The sequence below is a fragment of the Carica papaya genome, chromosome 9, assembly GCF_054855325.1.
Source record: "Carica papaya isolate Zhongbai chromosome 9, ASM5485532v1, whole genome shotgun sequence".
Lineage (NCBI taxonomy): Eukaryota > Viridiplantae > Streptophyta > Magnoliopsida > Brassicales > Caricaceae > Carica > Carica papaya.
In genome coordinates this window covers 2,463,575-2,477,675 of record NC_142317.1, presented here as the reverse complement: position 1 = coordinate 2,477,675, position 14,101 = coordinate 2,463,575, and the positions used below count along the sequence as shown (strand labels likewise).

The 14,101-nt window shown below is 35.1% G+C and overlaps 1 protein-coding gene across 1 annotated transcript; it reads left to right on the top strand.

Moving 5' to 3' along the window:
* The first annotated feature begins 7,985 nt into the window (after positions 1-7,985).
* Positions 7,986-12,885, top strand: GAUT11 (galacturonosyltransferase 11). The gene is made up of 2 exons (XM_088211486.1): positions 7,986-8,552; positions 11,067-12,885. The coding sequence occupies exons 1-2, from the start codon at positions 8,400-8,402 to the stop codon at positions 12,519-12,521; spliced, it is 1,608 nt and encodes a 535-aa protein (XP_088067612.1). The 5' UTR covers positions 7,986-8,399; the 3' UTR covers positions 12,522-12,885.
* The last annotated feature ends 1,216 nt before the right edge of the window (positions 12,886-14,101 follow it).

The window sequence follows — 14,101 nt, the reverse complement described above, 5'->3', positions numbered from 1 at the left end:
ACGCGGGCGATCCGCGTACCCGCAATCAAACTGCTCAGATTCACTCCCGTGCGCATGGACGGTCCGGATGCGTTCTCCCCCCAAACGCAATCGGGTGGTCAGATTAAATGCAATTAACAGTTCAGATCTACTTCCTATTTAAACATGATTAGATAACTCAGATCAGATCGCGATGAATAGTTCAAATTCACTCCTTATTTAATCGCGATCGGACGATACAGATCAAATGCGATGGACGGCTCAAATTAATTGGAGACAGATATGAATAACTCTCTTCACACCAAACCTTAACCTTAGCCACCAGAAACAACCCCCCCCGCCGGAGAAGAAGATGCAGCCGCTGGTGTAACACCCAAAATTCTTCTTTTATTTTATTTTAATTTTATTATAATTTTGTCTAATTTTGTTTTATTTTAAAAATTAATTTATAAGGTTTTAATTTAATTTAATTTAATTTAATAGAAATAATAATAATAATAATAATAAAATGGGGTAAAATTATTTTTGGGATTTAATTAAAATTGATTTTGGAAAAAAAGAATGAAAATTTGGATTCTGGGGGTGTTTTTGAAAAGAAAATCGAAAATCGGGAGTCAAAACGCAAGTTAGAAAAATAGTGTCATGTCAGCAGCCATGTCAGCAGCCCGGTCAACGGCCCCGGCCAACCAGGACACGGTGCGTGGCAGGGACGCTGACGCAGGAAGCCACACAGGACGGAGACACGTGGGGCGATCTGCGTGCGTGCGATAGGACGGCCTAGATCTGTTCCCGCGCACACGGACGACCCAGATCAAAAGTGCACGTGGATGGCCCAGATCTCACGCGTGCGGAACGACCCAGATTTGATGACGCACGGATGACCCAGATCGCATCGCGATGAACGGTCCAGATTTATTTCTAATTTAATCGCGATCGGACGGCCCAGATTAAATCACGATGGACGGCTCAGATTAAAATGGAAATGTTATAAATAATCGCATCCACACCCAACCCCAAACCCTAACCGCCAGAACCCTCGCTGGAGAAGACAACCCAGCCATCGGAGGAACCGGCCGCTGCCACCTGCCGTCGCACCGGAGGATTTTTCGACCGCCAAACAAGATAAAATTTCTCCCATTGGCTCCTTTTTCGATGCTGAACCTCCCTGTGGTCAAATCGGAGCCAAACCACCTACCAATTGACTGGAAAACACCGCTGAAGTCTAGCAGCGCCGCTGCGGGTTTTCTCAGTTTTTACCTCCGATGAGACCCTTTCGGTTCCCGTTCGATGTAATTTTTATACCACTGTGACCACCGTCCTTTTCTCCACAGGTTGACTAGAGTAAAACACCAAATCGCAACTCGCGTCGGAGGAGCCGCCGCACCCGAGAGCTTCGCCGCCTGTAAGTCTCGGTTTTCTGGAATTTTTTGGCCCACCGAGGGCCCTAGGGGTGTTTTATCATAGGAACCAATGCAAGTTTGGCCGAATTCGGCCGAAAATGATTGGAAACGACCAACTCGAGGTGGATCGCCGCTGTGGGCAACGGCGCTGTCGCCGGAGCATGTCGGAGCCGCCGTGCCGGAATTTCAAAATTGGTCAAAAAGGCCTTGGGTCTGATTTAGGGTTTTTTGGGGACATGTACAGGTACCGGAAGTGTGTTTCAGTTTCCAGAGAAAAAATTCAGGGAATCTAGGGACTATCCGTAGGCGCAGTGAGAACCCGATTTCAGACTCCGAAACAAGTAAGAATCTCTCACCCTATTTCGTATCACAGCATTAAAGTTTAATAAATAATAAAACGTTATTTTATGAATTAATAGATATGTATAATTAATTAAGATTGCTAATGGAACCCGAATCTGATGTATTTTTCAGTCAGGTGTTGTTTGATTTATTTTACAGTTTTGAATGCAGTATGGTGCTTGATGTGTTTATTCTATAATTTCATATGCATGAATTACGGTTTCATTTATTATGGTTTGAATTATTGTGAACCCGATGTTGTGTTGCCTTGTTTGGTGTCCATTACTAGTTTACGTATTTATATTTGATTGGATAATTGAGATTAAGAAAAAATAGAAAAAAGTATGTGAATTGATAAATGGATAATGCCGACAGCCTAACCAGATATCGTGAGAGATGGTAGACGGACCGAGTCCATAGGGAACACTACCAGAAACGTGGTCTCTCATATCGGACGGGGTATAGAGACTTTATGTGTTTTGGCGCCCATACCGGACGGGGTATGGGGATGACCCTAGAATTAAGTTATCAATGTGAATGGTTCACGTGTAACGGGGACCCCTTATGGATCCCCATGGATACTAGTAGGCTGATAAAAGATAAAATTTATTATCTGATGATTGAAATACAAAAGCATGATATGTGTTATGTTACAGAGTGTGTGTGATCTTATGATGTTTATGATGTAATTGTTTTTATAAATTATTTTCATGAATCTTAACGAGGTAAGTGGACAGTAAAGGGTTTTATTATTGATAAATGAGTTTGTTATAAATTATGCTCAATTGGTCGTTTTTGTTTTCTACCAACCTTTACTTATGTGACAGTGAGATAGTGTGATGTTTTTTCTGAGCTAGTGTAGCTCATTTCTTACTTAACTATTTCAGATCAAGAAGACTTAGTTCCCGAGCCCGTTCTGCAGGAAGACGGCGAGTAGAGGCCTAAGAGTTTATTAGTTTTCCTTATAGTATTCATTCATAATATTTCTTTTAGTTAGTTTATTATTTCATACGTTTAATTCGTTTTGATTATTGTGTAAGGGATGTTAATCATAATCTATTTTATTTCGCTTCTGCACTTAGAATAAATTTATACATTTTCTTTTAATTTCCGGGACCGTTATAGGTGGGAAAGAAGCTGCCACCACCCGCTGCCACGCCAAAGCCACTTCCGACCACCAAAAGAGGTGAAAATTTTTCTTATTTTCTTGAACTTCAATGTTAAACATCCTTATGGCCAAAATCGGAGTAAAAGGACCAGTGAATTGGCCGAAAACTGCAGGTAAAGTCCAACAGCGATGCTGGAAAAAATTACAAAAACTTTCTCCGATAAGGCCCTTCTCAATTCCCGTTCTACGTAATTTTTCTACCGTTGTAATCGGTATTTCCTTATCTACATGTTGACTGAAGCAAAACACCCAACCACAAAAGTAAGCCGGTGGAGTTGCTGTATCGGAGGACCCTGCTGCCGGTGAGTTTCGATTTTTTATTTTTTTGGGCCAACTAAGCCCCCTTAATGTGTTTTCTTACAAGGACTGATACAAAACCGGTCAAAAACGACTAAAAACAGCCGACCCGAGGCAAATCGCTACCATGGGTGGCAGCACTGCACCGAAACACGACGGAGCCACCGTGCCAGAATTTCAGAATTGGCCAAAAAGGGGTCCTGACACTGTTTTTGGATTTTTTTGGGATATTTGTAGGTATTTATAGCACGTTTTAATCTCCGAAGAAAAATTGAGGGAACTTGGGAACCACCAGTAGGCGCCATCAACAAGTTCAGCTTTTCAAGCATTGAATTGAGTAAGAATCTCTCACCCTATTCTCTATTATGAAATTGAAGTTAAATTAACAATAATAGGATGTTTGTGTAATTTTAAAAATATCCATAATTAATTACAAGTTGCTAATGGAGGCAGAACTGAAAATTATTCACTGTTGATTCTGTTGATTGATTTTACAGTTTGAATGCATAATAGTATCTGATTGATCGATTTTATAATTTTGAATGTATGTATTGTTTATTTTATGTGTTTACGGTTAAATTGGAAAAATAGAGATTAAAGAAAAATGAAAAATTGTGTGATTAAGTGAATGGATGAAATGACAACCTTACTAAATATTATGGGAGATGGTGGACGAACCGGGTACATAGGAAACCCTACTGTAAACGTTGCCTCATATCGGACGGGGCATCAAAGCTTGGTAATTTGACACTCATACCGGATGAGGTATGAGGACGACCCATTTCGCCCTCACACTGGACGGAGTATTAAAATTTAGTAGTTTGACACTCATGCCAGACATGATATGGGGACGACTCGTTAATTGGTAATGTTAAAGGAAATGATTCATGCATTGTGGGGACATCCTTATGAACCCCCATAGATACCAATATGCTGATAAAGGATAAAATTATTATTACAATCAATACATATGAAATCTTAATATGTGTTATGTTATTGTCTCTATAAATTGTTTTGAAAATCTCGCTACGGTAAGTAGATGGTAAAAGATTTGGTTTGTGATAAATGAATTTGCTTAATTAAAAGCTCAATTAGTTGTTTGATTTTTATACCGACCTTCATTTCTGTATCGGTAAGTAGCGTGATATTCTTACTGAACTAGTGTAGTTCATTCTTATTTGACCATTTCAGATAAAAAAGAATAGGATCCAGAACCCGATCCACAAGAGGGTTGCGAGTATGATGCCAGTTTTATCCATTTTCTGTTTATTTCTTTAATTTTTTTGTATTTCCTTTAAAAGAGTAATTCTTGTAGCACTATTTAGTACTTTAAGTTATTGTGTAAGGAATGTAAATCCTAACTAATTATTTCGCTTCCGCACTTAATTTATAATTTATTTCCTTTAGAATTTTGGGGTATTACAGGATAGTCCAGATTCGCTCCCGCACGCATGGACGGTCCGAATATATTTCATCCCCAGATACGATCGGACGGTTCAGATCAGATCGCGATGAACGGTTCATATTCACTCTTATTTAATCGTAATCGGATGGTCCAGATCAAATGCGATGGACGATCCAGATTAAAAAAGGACGAATATAAATAACTCTCTTCACACCAAACTTTAACCCTAGCCGCTAGACCCCCCCCGGTGGGAAGGAAGCCACCGCCACCCGTCGTCGTGTTGGAGCCACTTCCGACCGCCAAAAGAGGTTAAAAAAAATTTTGCTCGGAATTCAATTTTAAACACCTTCATGGCCAAATCGGAGCAAAAAGACTGGCAGATTGACCGAAAACTGCGGGCAAAGCCCGGCACCACTGTCGTGAGAAATTACAAAAACTGCCTTTGATGATGTCATTTTCGATTCCCGTTCTACGTAATTCTTTCACCATTATAATTACCATTTCTTTCTCTATAGGTTGACCAAAGTAAAACACCCAACTGCAAAGGTGAGCCAGTGGCGGCGCCATGCTGGAATTTCAGAATTGGCCAAAAAGGGGTGATGACACTAATTTTAGGTTTTTTGAGAGTATTTATAGGTACTCGTAGCGCGTTTTAAACTCTAAATAAAAATTCAGAGAATCTGAGGACCGCCAGTAGGCCAGTCAACAAGTTTAGTTTTTCAAGTATCGAATTGAGTAAGAATTCCTTACTCTATTATCTGTTATAGAATTGAAGTCAAATTAGCAATAATACGGTATTTTGTGCAATTTAGAAAATATTCATAATTAATTACAGGTTACTAATGGAGTCATAACAAAAAATTATCTACTGTTGATTCTGTTGATTGATTTTATAGTTTGAATGCATGATAGTATTTAATTAATCGATTTTATAGTTTTGAATGCATATATTATTTGTTTTATGTGTTTACGATTGAATTGAAAAAATGGAGATTAAAAAAAAATAGAAAATTGTGTGATTAAGTGAATAGATGAAACGATAGCCTTACTGGATATCCTAAAAGATAGTGGACGGATCAGGTACATAGGGAACCCTACCGTGAATGTTGCCTCATACTGGACGGGGTATCAAGACTTGGTAATTTAACGCTCATACCGAACGAGATATGAGGACGACTTATTTCACCCTCATACCAGACGGAGTATTGAGGTTTAGTAGTTTGGTGCTCATACCGGATGAGGTATGAGGACGGCCCGTTAATTAAAAATGTTAAAGAAAATGATTCACGCATTGTGGGAACATCCCTATGAAACTTCATGGATACCAGTAAGCTGATAAATGATAAAATTGTTGTTCTAATCAATTGCATATGAAACAACGATATGTATTATGTTATTGACTTTACATATTATTTTTGTAAATCTCGTTACGGTAAGTAGACGGTAAACGATTTTGTTTATGACAAATGAATTTGCTTAATTAATAGCTCTATTAGTTGTTTTGATTTTTCTATCCAACATTCATTTATGTATCGGTGAGTAGCGTGATATTTTTACTGAACTAGTGTAACTCATTCATTTATTAATAATTTCATATCAAGAGGATCCGGATCTAGAGTCCGATCCACAAGAGAGTTGCGAGTAGAATACCAGTTTTATTTATTTTCCGTTTATTTTCTTAATTTTTTGTATTTCCTTCAAAAAGGTAATTCATACTAGTATTATTTATTACTTTAACTTATTGTATAATGAATGTAAACCTTAACTAATTATTTCGCTTCCGCACTTAATTTATAATTTATTTTTTTTTAAAATTCTGGGGTCGTTACAAATTTATTTTTAATTTAATTATATATATACATATATTTGTATATTTAATTACATATATACATATATATATAATATATTTAATTATATATATTTTTTATTTTTTCAATTATTATTACATACAATAAGATAAATACAAAATAAATAATTTAATTAAATATACAATTATTTCATTATATCAATTTAAATAAAAATAATTGTTATTACTACAATCTTTCTCAACATGGTATAATTTTAACATTACATATTCTGTTCTTATTATACAATACCATATATTAATGAACCATTTTAAAAATCATTCAAACACACCTTTAAATATAAAAAATAATTTTATGGTTAAATTAATTATGAACTTAGTAATTATCTCTTCCTAAAATTATTATTAATTCCCTTTTAAGAAGTATATTACAATATATATATATATATTAACGAACATATCTTTTTTTGTATACATATATTTTACGAAATAAAAATTATATGAAAATTATTATTATTTATTTAAAATGAATATAATGAATTAAAAATTTAATTTAATTTTTTTCTATTTAAAAAAAATATATATATATATTTATCTTAAGCCACAGACCAAAGTAAACTGAAGACAATAAACAATCTCCACGGCCCACATAATCTCCGGGGCCCATTTTACAGATAATTATGTGGCCCTTTTTTGAACCTAAGTGGGCTCCTATATATTTATGTTGGCCCTATAACTACTACTAATCTGTAATGAATTCAAAATTTATTGACAACATCCCTCTAGTAACTTTTTATAATATATATATTATAAATTAACAGTGATTATATTGTTTATAAATTAATTTTTTATGAATTATAATATATAAATTTAAATAATTATAACGAATTAAAAAATTCAAAGAGAGAAGTATTTACTGTAAGTTCAATTTGAACTTACAGCCGAAGCTGCTGTGCATTTATTCTTAAGACTTCGGCATGAATGGGACTCGTTATTCTCTTTATTATGCAAAGGCAAAAAGTACCCAATATTACCCATAAAAAATAAAAAGGACCCATTATACTTTAGGGTATATAAATATTGGATAGACCGACACAATAAATAAATAAATAAATATAGGCTAGTCTGTATATACCCAAACAGAGGAGACCAAGTAAAAATTGCCGTCCAAACAGGGAAAATAAAATGACAGACCATGTTCAAATAAATCATCAATGATTTTATATTGTAATTTTGTAGATTTGCATTAATTATTAGTTTTTTATTTTATAATATTATTTTTTTTTATAAAAAAATTTAATTATGCAACATTAAATTTTCTTTTGCTTTTAAGAATTTATCATCCGTGCAGATGTTGTTTGAAAAATTAAGAAATTCTTTAAAATTGTAACAAAAAGATTTAAAATTTAAATTACCCATTTACATAATTCGTAAAATTGGAAGGGAGATTATGGTAATAAATTGAACAAAAAAAAAAGAAAAAAGAAAAAAAAAGATATTGGGATTTATAACAAACCAATCACATGCTTCCACGTGTTTTTTTTTTTTTGGGGGGGTTTGGGTTTTCTTTGTTTTCTACTTCCGTCTTGGTTGTTTCTCTTGAGGATGAAGAAAACCAGGCTGAATGAATACATCGTTTCATATAATCAAAGATCCAGAAAAGACAACACCACTCTTTGGTTAAAATATTTACTCTCTACTTGCACAACTGTTATTCACAAGTACATACACATATATACAAACACTCTATACTCACAAATAACAAATACCCAGATCACATCACTTTCATTGCCTTCCAATTCCTCATTGGCGGCTGCCTTTGTTACGTAATAAGCTCTATAGCATATATATCGGTTTCGCCGAAGGATTCCCTTGGTGATTGCCGACCGATGCGATATCTGTTCGCGTTTTTGTTTCGTTCCTTTTTTTGATCGAATCTGGGAGATGGGTCGCGGCCGAATCTTGATTCGGTGGTGAGAATTGTGGAGCGGATATCGACGAAAGATGGGGAGGCGGGCGGCCGACTATCGGCGCCCGGTTCGAAGGAGATTCTCGCATTGGATCTGGTTTCTTCTTGGCTCCTTCTCTGTTGCGGGGCTGGTCTTGTTCGTGGTTCACCATAATCACCAGGAAGATCGGATTGACCACCCGCTGCTGGTAAAGCCTATGGACGTTTGGTTTATTTGACTTAAATAACAACGGTGTTTTCTTGCTTAAATGGATTGATTAGTAACATATATCACTTTCTTGCCGTTTACATCAAACGCCCGAATGTTTTGTTACTTACGTTGAGCTTAAGTTTGATGTTTGTATATACATATGTATATGTATATGTATATGTACATATGTATTAAATATGCCATTTTGTGGTTAATGGAGACTATTCTTTGATTATGTTAGTTGTCGTACTGCATCAAGTGAAGTTAACTATGATCTTAAATCATACAATTTTATAAGTAGATCTTAGGGTTTTAAGGGCAAAATTCCTTCAATTCTGGAAATGGGATTTGATTGAATTCCTCTGCTGTGATCCCTACTGTTTTATATGTTGAAACTTTTTCATCATTTTATGTTATAATCCATACTTGTGTTTAGATGGCAAGCCAGTCTGTTTGGTCTTTTGGAGACTGAGGTTTAGTACTTCATAGCGTATAAAAGGCTTGTGAAAATTCGAGTGTTTTGAAATGTTTGTTTGCATAAGTCGATAATTAAGCAGATGAAAATACCCTTGTTTAATTTGCACATCTATTTGGACAGTTAAAACAAGTTGATCCCCCAAAAAAATAAATGAGTCTGAGACCTGCAAAATTAAGGAACATTGGTGCTAGTTGCTGAAGCAAAAGCATTGGATAGAGAAGCAAGACTCAAATATTAGGTAGCATGTCATCTAGTGGAGTTAATGTGGAGAGGTGAGAGGTCGGGTTAAATGAAAGACAGGGATGATTAGAGTTCTCGCATTGTGGGTTATATTGATTGTTGTTTATCTTGAGACTCTGCTGGACTTTTTTATGGCTTTCATTGGTATCTATGGATTATATGTTCTCATTGTTCTGTGTTGTAGATTGATTAGAGGAAGATTAGAAGACCCATTTTTGTCAGGGGGAAATCATGTAATCAAATGTTGCAAAAGTTATAAAAGTATAAATTCAAATAAATCTTCTTTCATGAATTGTATTTGCTATAATTAAATATGCAGGCGAAATGCACCTTAGAATTTATTTTCTTCAGTTTCTCCTTTAGAATACTTCACCGATCATAAGGCTAGGAGTGATAGACCTTGAGGTCCTCGTGTCTTAAGAAGAATTATAACTAGATATGTAGGATTCTATCTGTAAATCCAGTAATAATGCTTCATTATAAACTTTTCCAACCATTGACTTTATTTCAGGATATTTTATCATTTAAATTATTTCGCACCGAGTTTTTTCATGTGTGTTTTGTATATATTTGCATGCTGCACTCTTAATATGAAACTCTGTTTCATCTGAATGTTCTGGAGTCTGGATAGAACTCTTATTTCATGTCTCCTATCCACAACTTAAGCTAAAAATGTTATTTATTTTCCTTATCAAATGAATGCTTTTTCCATTATTGTTTCCCCGTTTTGATTGACGATTATTGATGGGTGAGTGATATTCTTTGACACATATAGGAGAAACTTGGCAATATTTCCTCATTTTGTTACTCTTCATGTTTCTCATTTTCTGACACTCTAAGATTAAATTGCAGGATGAACTCTGTTCTAAAAATTATTGAGAAGCTGCTCAAAAAATGATGGAAGAATTTGTATGATAGGCTATGCATAGAGATTAGATTAACAGCTTCTCTCTGACTGTTGGCTGTCTTGATTATCTGATGTTTAAATAGCTGATATGGATCATCATTGATTATCAGAGCGTTATATTAAAACAGCATCCTCTAACTACATTTAATGAAGTTGTTATATTTTCGTAACTGTGTCGGCCAGTTGTGTGTTTAATATTGGTGTCATCATGAAAATCCTAGCTAAATATGTCGAATAATTACTTGACGTGAAAGTTACATCAATATGTTGAATTATTCTTAACAATCAATAAGTGGTAGATTTTGTCATATTCCTACCATTATTATATCAACTGTTGCACTGTCACCACTGGCATCCCTCTTAATGTGATCTACAACATAAACTTTCTTGCGAACAATAGCTGATAGTTTAGTACTATTGCTATTGACTACTACCATTTCCTAACTGATTGATATATTACCACTGATCAGAATGAATTGGACAATAGTGTATATTAGTTTGAACGAGAGATTATCAAATATATCAGTGGTTTGGTCTGTCCTAGGCACTATTTGGAATCAATGAAAAGCAAGGAAAAGTGAGTTACAACATTGTTGTACAGGGGTAATGTCATGCTTTGAAATTATCATCCATGATTGTTTGCGTTATATTGCAGCTGCTAGAAGTTTGTTGGGAAGTTCTGGTATTGATGGACCTTCTTAAAGGCTTGTCTATTTCCCCTTATTCTCTTTTATAAGTAAAGATTCCTTCATTGGGCATTGTTTAATTAATGATTGCTTGTCATGCATATTTAAAATGCTGTATTGACTAACATGTGGTTTGAATGGTTGGTTGGTTGTTGTTTTCAATCATTTGGAGAGTTGATTAGTCTTTTCCTCCTTTGCCAGGAGAAAAATGCAAGAGTGGAGAATGTTGTTCCCGAGCGTTTAAATTTTACCGAAGAGATACTGAGTGTCACCTCGTTTTCTAGACAGTTGGCGGAGCAAATGACACTTGCCAAGGCTTATGTTATCATTGCCAAGGAGCACAACAACCTTCACCTTGCTTGGGAACTGAGCACAAAGATTAGAAGTTGCCAGCTTTTGCTTTCAAAAGCAGCCATGAGAGGACAGCCTATTACGCTAGATGAAGCACGGCCAATAATAAGTAGCCTGTCATCTCTAATATATAAAGCACAAGATGCACATTATGACATTGCTACCACCATAATGACGATGAAATCTCATATTCAAGCCCTTGAAGAGCGTGCAAATGCAGCAACTTTTCAGAGTACAGTGTTTGGACAAATGGTGGCTGAAGAACTACCAAAGAGTCTCAATTGCTTAATGGTTAAGCTCACCGCTGATTGGCACAGGAAGCTTCCCTTACATGAACTGGCAGATGAGAAAAAAAACTCTCCTCGACTAGTGGACAACAATCTCTACCATTTCTGTATCTTTTCGGATAACATACTGGCTACTTCAGTTGTTGTAAACTCTACCATCTCCAATGCTGATCATCCAAAACAGATTGTCTTCCATATTGTCACCAGTGAAGTCAGCTATGGAGCTATGCAGGCGTGGTTCCTTAGTAACGACTTCAAAGGATCTATTGTGGAAGTGCAGAACATAGAGGAATTTTCTTGGTTGAATGCTTCGTATTCTCCCATTGTGAAGCAGCTCCTTGACACAGGTTCGCAGGATTACTATTTTGGGGAGAATCAAGATTTGAAGGTTGAACCAAAATTGCGGAACCCAAAGTATTTGTCTTTGTTGAATCACCTTCGGTTTTATATCCCTGAAATCTATCCACAGCTAGAGAAGATAGTATTTCTCGATGATGATGTTGTGGTTCAGAAGGATCTGACACCACTTTTTTCGCTGGATTTGCATGGTAACGTGAATGGAGCGGTGGAAACATGCCTTGAAGCATTCCATCGATATTACAAGTATCTCAATTTCTCAAACTCACTCATTAGCTCAAAGTTTGACCCACAGGCATGTGGATGGGCATTTGGGATGAATGTCTTTGATTTGATTACATGGAGGAAAGCCAACGTGACCGCACGGTATCATTACTGGCAAGAGCAGAATACTGATCGGACACTGTGGAAGCTTGGAACTCTTCCTGCTGGTCTTCTAGCATTTTACGGACTCACAGAACCACTTGACCGGAGATGGCATGTCTTAGGATTGGGCTACGATGTGAACATTGACAACCGTTTGATCGAGAGTGCTGCAGTTATTCACTTCAATGGGAACATGAAGCCTTGGCTGAAATTGGGTATTGGCAGGTATAAATCTCTATGGAAAAGATACTTAAATCAAAGCCACCCATATCTCCAACACTGTGTCACAAGTTAAAATTTTTGCTACTTCTTGATTTTACCCGTAATTTATGCGATCGCCATTGTTTTTAAACACTATTTATGATCGCGGATTATTGTAGAGTAAGAAGTAGAAAATTTTGGCTTTTTTAGGAGTTTTTATTTTGATTTTTCCAAATATTTTCTTTGATCATAGTGTTAAAAAAGAAAGAATGATTTTTATACATTAGAAAGTTTGAGATGTTAGAAGGAGAAAGATCTGGGGGATTCATTTTTGACTGATGGTTTTTTCTCCTTATCCCCTATTGGAAACTGTAGAATTATTTGTTCTTTACCAATTCTTGTAATAATCTCTCTTCATTTTGGATCATGTTGTAATTGAACCAAGATATTGCCTTTTAGTCTTCTTCTCTGTTGTTGTAGATTTTGTTTTTTTTCTTTTCCAAATAATTTTTAAGTATAATTGAGACTGTCTAGATTTAAAACGCTTATGGAATCTATATATTTATATGGGATGATTAAGCTGTACTATGTTCACTGTTATATCTTATTATAAACTTTTATAAAACAATATAATTTATTATCTAATTTTAGATTAAAGATTAAATTAGATTAACTTAATGGCTGATCTAAGATGGCTAAATGATAGGTTATATAGGGAGGAAGGTGTGTTTAATTCACATTAATATTTAATTCAGTTATTGGTCCTTCTTCTATCTGTCTATTTGAAGATGTAGGTTCGAGTTGATTTATGTGTTCTCTCCGTACATATTAGAATACTAAAATATTGTACCTAATATTCATATATTAATTAATAAAATGTATAAATTTTTATTAAAAGATATAAACAAGTAATATATATTGTAACTAATGAACTCCTTTTAACCACCATAGTTTGAATCATATCGGGTCAGGTGGGGTGGTGTGTTATTGACATGGTTACATATATCAATAGTTATTCTGTGTCATTATATATATATATATATATACATAATTAATAATATTTAATATATTCAAAAATTAAAATGATATTCTTGACATGTAACATAACATAAATTATACTATGTCTAACAAAAATTTGATACTTTGAACAATATACAGAAATTTGGATGGAGCTTTCGGCCATGACCTCCCTTGATCACCTTCAATTGACAATAGAAAAAGTTCCCAATATTTGGCTCTTATCTTGATGATGACACCATGGAACTAGATGAGCCAAATGGATTAGGTTGGTTATTGTCCCTACCACTAGTTACTAATGATAAAGCGGATGACCTCCACTTTAACATATGCCCCGTTATCTAGCTAAGTGTTGAGGAAAAAATTAATCTTTAAAAGCAATGGAGAAGGAAGTTAGTTATCAAACTATTATTCAAGAAAATAAGATTTAGATTCATCGAACAAAAGTTGAAATAACTTATGGTTAATCATTGGAGTGAAAGAATCTTTGGCTACTATCCTTGAAGCAGATATTTTTCTAATACTAATGTGATCGATATTGCAGAGGCACCTCATAGAAGTTCTTCTACATATAAGAATTTGAATAAACATCTTAATCTCATTAAACATACGATTAGATGGAAATGGAGAATGGTTATGCCATTAAGTTTTGGAAAT

What these genes read in the sequence shown, in the direction of transcription:
- GAUT11 (XM_088211486.1), top strand. Translation starts at nt 8,400, where the DNA reads ATGGGGAGGCGGGCGGCCGACTATCGGCGCCCGGTTCGAAGGAGATTC. An exon ending in GGATTGACCACCCGCTGCTG is followed by an intron (nt 8,553 to 11,066) that starts GTAAAGCCTATG and finishes CTCCTTTGCCAG; the next exon opens with GAGAAAAATGCAAGAGTGGA.